General features: G+C 30.9%; 3 protein-coding genes across 3 annotated transcripts; all 3 read left to right on the top strand.

Moving 5' to 3' along the window:
- The first annotated feature begins 76 nt into the window (after positions 1–76).
- On the top strand, positions 77–3,739 carry LOC128390003 (isoleucine--tRNA ligase, mitochondrial-like). The gene is made up of 8 exons (XM_053349662.1): positions 77–285; positions 377–499; positions 583–742; positions 833–2,421; positions 2,518–2,744; positions 2,806–2,954; positions 3,032–3,225; positions 3,288–3,739. The coding sequence occupies exons 1-8, from the start codon at positions 154–156 to the stop codon at positions 3,552–3,554; spliced, it is 2,841 nt and encodes a 946-aa protein (XP_053205637.1). The 5' UTR covers positions 77–153; the 3' UTR covers positions 3,555–3,739.
- A 187-nt stretch (positions 3,740–3,926) lies between these two features.
- On the top strand, positions 3,927–5,068 carry LOC128390031 (uncharacterized). Its single transcript, XM_053349703.1, has 3 exons — positions 3,927–4,254; positions 4,321–4,720; positions 4,797–5,068. Exons 1-3 carry the CDS (start codon positions 4,179–4,181, stop codon positions 4,906–4,908), a joined length of 588 nt encoding a protein of 195 aa, XP_053205678.1. The 5' UTR covers positions 3,927–4,178; the 3' UTR covers positions 4,909–5,068.
- A 2,843-nt stretch (positions 5,069–7,911) lies between these two features.
- LOC128390020 (uncharacterized) lies at positions 7,912–10,331 on the top strand. The gene has a single exon (XM_053349687.1). It carries the CDS (start codon positions 8,047–8,049, stop codon positions 9,343–9,345), a length of 1,299 nt encoding a protein of 432 aa, XP_053205662.1. The 5' UTR covers positions 7,912–8,046; the 3' UTR covers positions 9,346–10,331.
- The last annotated feature ends 931 nt before the right edge of the window (positions 10,332–11,262 follow it).

Here is an 11,262-nt window from a genome sequence, read left to right as displayed (position 1 = left end):
ATGACAATCAGTTAACATTAGAAAAACTCCATAGACAACTAGTGACATCTGTCGGTTTTCAATTCTTTTCTTTACCCATGTGACTTTCACATGTTTTGATTGGGAAAAAGTAAATTGATTTTGATACAATTAAGTTAATTGTATTATAAGATCATGAGAAATGGTTTATTTAAAAGGTATTATAGTACGAAAAATTCATCCAAGAGATGGTCACAAACTGTAACTATACCTAAAAGTGACCTTCCAAACCGACGGACACCAAAATCTGAGACTGATTTTCTTGAGGTTTGTTTTCAAATGGTTTCTCAATTAGAAGAGTTAATTGTTGATGATCAAATTAACTATTTTCTTTTATTTGCATTTTTTTTTCTTCTAGAAATCTTGTTTTAAAAATGTTTATTCACAACAATTGAATCGAAATTGTGATAAAAAATTCATCCTTCATGATGGACCACCTTATGCAAATGGATCGATCCATTTTGGTCATGTTATCAACAAGGTTTGTCTAAATTAACATTTTCCTAATCCAATTCATTCAATTTGTATATTCAATTAATTGTTGCCTTCTATAAATCTATCTAGACTCTTAAAGATATTATCTGTCGGTATAAAATGCGACAAGGTTATCAGGTCAATTTCATTCCAGGTTGGGATTGTCATGGATTACCAATTGAATTGAAGGTGTTCAAAGATTCTGACAAATTAACCGGACAATTAGAACCATTAGAAATCCGTTCTAAAGGTATTTCTTCAATCAGTGCTGAGTTTTCTTGCTATTTATCTACCTGAGTTTATGAATTTAAAGTTAACAGTTTTTTCCTTCATGTTCCAGCCAAACAAATCGCTCAAAATGCAATCGCTGATCAGGTAAAGGTTTTCAAACGAATGGGAATCGCTGCTGATTGGGACTCTCATTACACTACATTTTCAAATCACCATGTAGTTAATCAACTTGATTCATTCAAGAATTTGTATCAAAAGAAGTTAATTCATCGGAGTTTTCTCCCTATTTATTTTTCACCATCTAACAAGACAACTTTAGCCGAATCCGAACTTGAATATAATCAAGAACATGTTAGTCCGTCAATTTTTTTCCAATTCAAAGTGAATCATCAAATTACTCGTAAATTTGATTATGATATTTACGCTTTAATTTGGACAACCACTCCATGGACTTTACCTGCTAATCAAGCGATCGCTTTTTCTCCAGATATAAAATATGCTCTGACCTTAGCGAGTGGACTATCTCGTTATTTTATCATCGCTCAAGAGACAATACCAATGCTTGAATCTAAGATTGGGTCATCGTTAATTGTTGAATCAATATTGACCAATGAAGATCTTGAAAATTTTTCATACTCTCACCCAATGAAGCCTAATTCAAGTCAACCTTTTCTCCGTGCCGATTATGTTACAATCTCTAAAGGTACTGGTCTAGTACATTGTGCACCAAACCATGGACGGGAAGATTTTGATCTTGCTAGAAAACATGGATTGCAAATAAATTGCTGTCTTGTTGATGATAATGGTAATTTTATTACCGGAATTGATTCTCGATTAGATGGTAAATCAGTTATTGATCATGGATCGGAAATTGTCATGGACCTTTTAAAAAGGGACATTGTCCATCGAGAGAAAATTGTTCACAGTTATCCATATGATTGGCGAAGTGGAAAACCGGTCATAATTAAGACGAGTCTCCAATGGTTTATCAATGTAACTCGAATTCGTGAAAAGTGTTTAACAGAATTGGACCAAGTACAATTTTTCCCTCCAGGGATAAAGAATAAAATTTCCGATGAAATAAGTAAAAGACCAGATTGGTGCATCTCAAGGCAAAGAATCTGGGGTGTCCCAATTCCCGTATTCTATCATAGAACTGACCTTGAACGAATTAATCCAATCATATCTTCAGAATCCATTGATTATCTTGTAAACCATGTAAAGGAAAAAGGAATCGATACCTGGTGGGAATCGCCTGTTAATCAATTGATTCCTGAAAATATTTGTCAATCTCTCAAAGTCAACAGCAATGATCTAGTCACTGGTCGGGATATTTTCGATGTTTGGTTCGACAGTGGAATGACCTGGAATTCAGTTCTAAAAGGCAATAAAATGGCCGATCTTTACCTCGAAGGAGTTGATCAGTGTCATGGTTGGTTCCAAACTTCACTCCTACTAAGTGTTGCTCTTCGTGATAAAGCTCCTTATAAATCAGTTTATGTTCATGGATTTGCTGTTGATTCGAATGGTCATAAAATGTCCAAATCGATTGGTAATGTTATTGATCCTTTACCTCTCATTGAATCAAAATACGGTTGTGATGTAATCAGATTATTTATTGCACGCTATGGATCACATCATGGTAACGTCAAGGTAGATGATGATAAATTGAAATCGATTAATGAATTACTTTTAAAGGTAAATTAATTTCACGGCAAATTATTATTACAATTATTGATTGTATTCATTTTTTTTAAATTCTCATTAATTCATTCATATTTTCACTTGTATTAGTTTCGTAATGTACTCAAGTTTTGCCTTGGATCATTGGCCGATTTTGATTGTTCAAAAAATTATAACCAATCAAATTTAATCAATCGATATATGGCCAATCAAATTTGGCATTTCAACCAATTGTGCCAAGAGAAGTATTCAAATAACGATTTTCGTTCAATCGTCACCGAAGTAACAACTTTTTTGGAAGATTTTTCTTCCTTTTATTTAAAAATCGTCAAAGACAGGTAACAATATTGTTCAATTTTCTCTCTGTAGCTAAATTAACTTTTAATTGTTCTCTTTTAGTTTATATTGTGATTCTTTGGATTCAATTGATCGTCGTTCTACTCAAACTGTAATCAATTATTTGCTCGAAACTTTAAACAATTTCCTAAGTCCAATAATTCCCTTTCTTTTCGAGGAAATTAATTTGATTCGACAAAAAGACGATAATGGTAACTATTGAGAAAGATAAATAATCAAATACAACAATTGATTCATTCTAATCTATTCTAATATTCTCACAATTTAGCATCGAGCTGTTTATTACAAGGATGGTTTGAATGTCCAGTTACATGTAAAAATGACCAAGTCTTATTGGCCATGGGCATTATAAGAAGGCTAAAGGAAACTATTGATAATGAGACTGAGGATGTTAAACATTTTGGAAAACCATTTACAATTACAATTGTTTGCCATCGAGAATCTGATTATCAAATTTTAAAGGTGAAAAATTAATCCATCATTTGAATTGTTAATTTATTCAATTTTTCTGTCCATCAATTTAGGCCATCGGATCTTTATCTCATCATTCATTGGAACACGATATGGCCAAGATTTTGCAGGTATCCAGTGTCCAGTTAATTGAATCAATTAATTTAGAGGAATCAGCTGATTGTGACAAAAAGATTGAGTGTCAAGAGGATTTCCCATTCACCTTATTACTGAACAAATCTAAACACTTACCTTGTCCTCGTTGTCGTCGTTATTTATCAAACCAATTAGATCATCTTTGTGATCGTTGTAATTTAGTCATTAACAACAATTTAATATAATTTAATATTCTAAAGGTTTTATTATCATTTTTTTTTGGTAACAATTTAGTTCTTAATAGTTTATTGTATCAATAATATAATACATATGATCTCAGTGATGATAACTTAGCCTGACCTTTTGATTATTCAAGTTAATTACTGAATTAAAGCGAAATGATCAATAAATTGTAAGCAAAAATCATCAATTGATGTTTCACTTTTTATTAGTTGAAAAGTTTTGTGAGATTAAAATTTCCACTATTAACTAATTGTAACATAAAAACTGAAACAAACGCAATTAAAGGGTCAGAATCTAAATTGATTGACTAAACATGCAAATAGATTGCTAATCAACAAAAAAATTATTCCTAGAATATGAAAATAATACTGAATTAACCATAGAATTGTTAATTATTAGCAATGATTAACCAAGAATCGTTCGTGCATAAACTAGAGATTTAACTTGATGGTTGACTGATTATAACGGTCATTCATATATACCTGAGCAGTTAATTGTCATAATTTTGGTTAAATTGTCCAAGAATGAAAATAAAAACACTCACTGATCATAATCTCTTGCAATTAACTATCATCGAAACATTTGATTACAATCAAATGATCAACTGAAAAGATGATCACAAGAAGATGAATATAATCTGTTATTGTTTCCATTTAAGTTTAATTTTATTAATTTGTGTTGATTACTTTTCATCGATAGAAGGTAATATCAACCTAATCAAACTCTAACCTCGATATTGATTGTTGATTTTCACCCGTTATTAATTAGGTGCTGTTCCAGGTACTAAAGATGCCAAGAAAAAACCGAAGCCCAAGAAAAAGAAACCCGATTATAAAAACAAGTACCATTGTTTAGTTTGTTTAGCCGATTATTCAAATAAGAGGATTAACTTTCGTGATACTTGTATTAATCCGGCCGTTAATGTTTCCGATGCCGAAGCTAAATACCTGACCGTTTGTCCATCCGATACAACTTTGTGTGCGTTTGAATTGGTAACAATTAACGATGTTTTCACTGCGATTGAAAGACGATGTGCAACTTCATGTACTCCAAGTTGCTTCCAATCGGGATATGGAACTGAGAAAACCATTTGTACTTATTGTTGTAATAAGAGTATTAAACCAGAGGAATTTAATGATGATACTGTTTACGAATACATTTGCGCTGGGTAAGTGTTAATTGTATCACTAATCAAGTTAATTGTCTAACCCTTTTCCTCTCTTAATTGTTATATTACCTTCAAGAGGACTGAACGGATCCATGTTACCTAATTTTGGAATCACTTTATTACAACTCGTCATAATCTTACCTTCAATTCAAAAAGTAATCAACCATTGGTTGCGAATCACAATTTGATTAGTTATTAGATTCTCATTTTGATCCGATTCTTATATATTCAGTTTACCATGTGATTTACTTGTATTTTGTTTTGTTTTGTAGTTACAATTGTGAAGCTGATTAAATTGTTAAGATGCTTGTTGATTGAGAAATTAAATTTTTCGTATTTTTGGTTTTATTTTTCGTCGTTTATGTTTCATTCGGGTTTTGACATAACAAGTTAATCGATATAATAAAATGACATTTTTCTTGATTTGGTCATAAAATGTTAGAACTGTGATTCCCAACCAGAATCCGAGTAGAGAACAAAAGTTGGAAAAATATTGTTCGAATTCAAGTTGATATTTTTGCTTATAAATAACATCGGGTTTCAATTTACGAGTCACCAGAATTTCAATCAGATCAGATTGATTGATGGAATTTCCAATCTTCATGATCTCTTCAGCGGTGAATTCATGAGCAGTTACAGAGAAATCGAAAACTTCCTCAATACAACCGGAAGTGCATCTAGTTCGACAAGCTTTAGAATCCATACCTTGCAGCATTCGACGACAACTTTTGATGAAATTATTATCACTTTGTGGACAAATTCGAGCAGATAACGGGACAGTTTCAATTCGAAGCGGAGGTTTAAAAAGTAAACATCTACAATAAAGGAAAGTGTATTCGGTTGAACATCGATTGACACAATCAATTTGCGATTGTGGATAATTGATTGACGATGAATATGATCGACAATAAAGAGGTGCCAATCGTTCAGAGACACTTCGCCAATAGAAAACATCATATTTCCTATTGGGTTCCAAAGAGTATTTATTTGATTTCGCCATTATATCATTCGAAGCATGAATGTACAGAAAACTCGGTAAATTGATATCATAATTTGAATCGAAGGCAACATTCAATCTTAATATCACCGATACTTGGGCTGTGGCCGCTGAACCATCTTCGTCGAATGAGATAACATTATCGATAGAATCAAAGTGTTTATTGTTCTCACTGAAATAAGTGAAACATTTCTCGTTCGTGGTAAATGTAACCATTGGGTGAGAGAAATTCTTACATGGTAATTTTATCTGAGCATCAGATGAATTCATGATCGACAGATCGCAAGAATGAACAAATTTCGACTCTTGGACCGATTTCTCCAAATAACTCGATAGATTAACTGTAACTCGACTCAGGTAATATGATTGTAAATATTTTCTCAGGTAATCAAACTTTTTCGCTTGTCGTTCATCCAGTTTCATTTTCGTATCCGAATCAAATTGACTTAGAACTCGTTTAACTTCAACTCGATCAGTGAAAAGTTTTTCCAATTCACTTGGTGCAATTTGTATCGGTGAACAAATTGTAATCGAAGGTAAAATGACCTTATCGTTATGTTCAACCAGAACATCAACGATTGTTGGATATCGAAAATAGGTTTCGGAAAGTTCTAACGTCTGATAAACTAAACCGATAACACTTAATATCAATAGAACTGTTTTCAATCGGAATAAATATTTTCCGATTCGTTCACATCTTCCCATCTCATGTAATCCAGCGATTGAATAACTTATCGAATCGTTGTCACTATGATGCCGATCGCTTAATGACCAGAATGAAGTTGATCGGCCACTTTTACTCTTAATTGGTTGAGGCAATTTAACGGGAATCATCACCTTACCTGATTTTAAATCGGTCGAAACATTTTCCAATTTAATTGGCTCATCAATCGAGCCTTTAATTGTAGTTTCTCCTTTTTTCTTACCGATTTCATTGGGTTGATTACCGTTAATTGTTGGCATCACGGTTCTCACTGTTGGTTTAGATTTCATATCCGATTTCAAATCAATTGGATCATCATAATTGAAAGGTTCAATTGGTGATATTGATGATTTAAAATTGATAATTTGTCGATCAACCAAATTGTCGTAATGTAATTTACTTGGTTCATTAGGTGGAAGATAATTGTTTCCAGTTGAATTTGATAGTTTATATAATAACTGTTTGTGTTTATCGAGATAATTAATTGAATCGTTTAATTGAGATTCACGAAGTTTCTCATTTAAACGAGTTAACATGATAATTTGAAATGGAAACTAAATTCAGATCAAAATGAAAGTTCAAGTTGAAACATTCACCGAGATCATGATCATTGAGCTTCTCATATCAAATAGAAATCAGATAATAATCAGAATATTATTTTCTTTGCAATTTGATAAAATCAATTTCTTATTATCATTACAATAGATGGTAATTATTGGTTACAATTTGGATAAATTCTGATAAGGATAAATAAAGGACGAATAAAGAAAAGAAATCAACTAATCATTATTGTAACAATTTAGTCTCTGACATTGGTAAATCATTGGAATATCAATAATCATTTCAATTCGGTTAATCAAATGATTTAAGATTAATCGTTTCTGATAAATGGACCAACTTGCTAATGAAAAACGATTTAGAAATTTAAACAAAAAAAGTTCAACAATTAAACTGATTTTGTTAAATTCTTTCCGATATTTAATAGTTAATTTAATTTCTATAAAAGTAGAGAAATTGAGTAAAAATCTTAAACAACAATTAAGCCAAATTTCAATTAAACTGATAATTAATCCTAGTGGACAATTGAAATTAGTTAATTATCCAAAGAGCTGAGAAAGAGAAACAAAATCTCAAATTTCAAATCAGTTAATTATCTTAAAACAAGATTATCGCTATAAGAATAACAATTAACTAAATTTCTATTGACAATTAGTAACAAACTGTCAACAATTAAGAGGACAAAATGTTAACCCAATTAACTGTTTAAATTAACAAGGAAAAGAAAACTAATTCCAGCTCGATGGGAACAATATCATATTCTTGATAACTAATTAGTAACAATTAAGTTAATTGAATTTACGATCCGAAGAAAAATTAGATTGTTACAATTAGAAAGTAAAAGTGAATCTGAAAAAAGCGGTTGAAATGTAAAGATGAGAAAAGAAATCAGCTGATTGAGATTCGATGTGATTGGTTAATAGAAACACTTTATTTTCAAATCATTTTTGTTTTTGTTTTTTTCTATTCTCAAGAATAATTTTCTTTTAATTATATTATTTTATTGAATTATTGTTTCTTTTTTGTCAATAAATTGTCCAACAATTTATCAGCGTGTCTCTCATCATCATGTGCGATGAAAAGATTCAACAATTAAGTCAAACAAGGATCCGTTTTCTATTTAGTAAATTCCGAAGCCGATCATCCAACCCTGAAGGATTTGATTCTAAGCTAAATTGGTGGATCGGAGCAATCAATGAATTGTGCATCCAAGAGCGAAGGTATCACTTTAATATAAGCCAATTGAGTAAAGCTTTTAAAAGTTGCAATGTTATCCCCGATTTAGACTGTTTAAGATTAGTCGCCTCGGAGATGAAGCGTCGGGATAATCTGGTGACTCGGGATTATTTTATCAACAATATTTGTGCCAACAGCGGACAGAGTTGGTTATCATGGGGCCTTGGATCTTTGGCTAAACCTCTTAAATTTGGACTCTCCTGGTTCGGTAGTAAAGAGGACGAGCAAGAAGAATGTGAATTGATGGATCAAAGTATCTCCTACTCAAGTGATTTGGTTAATCTTGAAGCAGTTGTATCGGGATCAAGAGAGCTGATGACTTATGTCAATGAACAACAATTGATTGATAAATGTCTTAAATATGAAGAATTTGAGAAATCACTTGTTACCTTTAACATTAAACCCGATCAATTGGAGATTCTCCTTTTATATTTAACCTCAATTAAGCAAGTTATCACTATGGAGGATAAAGGAACCCGATACATTAAATTTGGTGATGACGTTCAATTTAGTGATTTAGATGTGAGCTTAAGGAGTCTGGAATCAGCTCGAGAGCTGATTGAAGATGACATTGTCAAAATAGAAATGGAGATTGAAAAATGTATGGTAGAAGCCAAATCAGCTATCAGAGCATCCAATAAGATTAAAGCTAAGTCATTATTGAGGAGAAAGAAACGATTGGAAGATGTTCTCAGTAAAAAGGAAGCTCAACTCGATAATATCAACTGTCTCTCTGAACAATTGGTCGATGTTCAATCCAACAAGGCCGTTGTTAGTGCTTATAAAGAGTGTGCTGATGCTTTGAAAGCCGCACAAGTTAAACATGATGAAATTAATTTCACCATCTCTGAGATGGAAGATGCTTTTGAAACTCAGAATGATATTCTCACCGATTTGGGTAAAAATATAACTACATCGATGATCGATGATGATGAATTGGAAGCTGAACTGAAAGAGATTATGCAACTTGATGATACTGAGAAGATAAAAGTACCAAATATGTCACCTAAAGAAAATGATGATAAAATTGATGAATTATACAAACGACTTGAGAATCTTCGTCGGCCCATGAGAACATCATCTCCACATAATGAACCAGCGGCTCGAAAGGTGAAAAAAGTAGCCGATTAAAAGATCATTTTATTTTCACTCTCTCTCGTTATCGAATCGATTTCATCAATATATTTACTATTCTAATGGTTAATCCTTGTTCATGTTATCATCCAATTTAATTCAATGGAATCAAATTCAACATCAAAATTCAACTCTCTTTTCAACACTCTTTATAAACATCGATACATCTTACCTGAGTTTCATCCTCTAATCTACATCTAATCCAATTATTTACGATCGCTGTTCCAAAGGAAATTGAATCATTCAATGCAACTCTCAATTCATTGTCGTGCGATGGACATGAGATTTCAAAGGAAATTCAGAAAAATGAACAACCTGCTTATGGAAATCATCGTTTGTTTACCGATAAAACAACAAGTTAATCAACGTAATTGCAAATTTTTCCAAAAATATCTCGTGAATAATCAACATGGAATTGCATCTGTATATTGGAATCGATACTTTTATAATTCGAAAACGGTTTTCTTTTTATTACCAAGCATTTCTACTTTTCGAGGTTAAAATCGATATAATAACTTTCCAAAAATTCAAGGTAATTTGTTATAAAGATGTTAAATTGTCCTTGAGGATAAAGGAGTTAACTAAATGATTAAAATAATGGGAGAAAAATAAACAATAGCAAATCATCAATACCAACAAGTTAATCATCTTCATCTTAATTATCATCATCATCATCATCATCCAGTATCAGACTCGTTTAAACAAATACAATTCACTTAACCCATTCCTGATTTTCATTATGTTTTTCATCCTCAAGTGAATAGATAAATCATAATAATTACAATTTAATGTATTCTAATCATTTTCCTGTTTTTTCTGTTATTTACTAATCATAATGTCCATTGAATTGAAACCTTTAATGACTTGATTGATTAGGAACAATTTGTCCAACATTAAATCTCTCACCAAATTGTAATTGAATCACTTAAATAATCAAATGATGTTTTAAATGGGGAAATAAAATAATTGATTAAATTATTAAAGTGAGAAGGAAATGTTTTCCTTTAATTCACCATCACAATAATAATAATAATCAACTAATTGTCGATTTCATAATAACAAAGTATAGAACAGGAAAAAAAATGTAATTCTCATTATTAAAGATAGAAAATGACCTTTTGTATATATAATTTAGATTTGATTAATTGGATTTTAAGAGAATTAATTTACTATTGAATAAGTTAATTGTCGTAAATTTAAAAGCGACTGTTTAATTGTTGTCAAGTTCATTTGAGATTCTAAATGATTAAGTGGTTGTTTGTGATTTACTTTTTTTCTGTTATTATTCAAGTGACTAGGAAATTAACTTCTCGAATGTTAATCTAAATGTTCAAACTCGATGCTTTCACCTGAAGACAATTAATTAATCAAGTTTACGAAACAATTAGGCCATAATTTTATATTCTATCATTAATTGTTATTCTTATTTGGAGGTTGAACAATTAATTATTGAATAATTTATGATTAAAACAAAACAAAAGCATAAGAAAACAAATCGTTAATTGTTATCATAATGTTAATCTTGATATTAATTCACGTATAAATCACGACTTAATCATGAATAAATCAATTAAAACATCAACAACAATTGAAGCATTTGATAAGATTCATCTTAACTGATTTAAAAGTGATTTATTCAGTTAATTAGTTGAAGTCAATTAACTGATATTTACCAATGTTATTAAATCACAATAAATTGTTAATCTTAACAATCCCAATGTAATGATAATATTGATGATCAAAAGTAATAATTAAAATGATTAATAAACTTGATATTAATTGTTTCCATTTTGATTTAAATGATAATCTTATTCCGGTCAAAGTTAATCGTGATTAACCAAACCTTATTAATTCAATGATATTACAAGAAACAAGATCAACGATTAAGATTAACGATTAGATAATCGGATTCGT

Source organism: Panonychus citri, unplaced genomic scaffold (assembly GCF_014898815.1).
Source record: "Panonychus citri isolate SS breed McGregor unplaced genomic scaffold, ASM1489881v1 Contig00113, whole genome shotgun sequence".
Classification (NCBI taxonomy): Eukaryota; Metazoa; Arthropoda; class Arachnida; order Trombidiformes; family Tetranychidae; genus Panonychus; species Panonychus citri.
The sequence above is the reverse complement of the archived record's forward strand: the minus strand, read 5'-3'. Positions and strand labels throughout refer to the sequence as shown.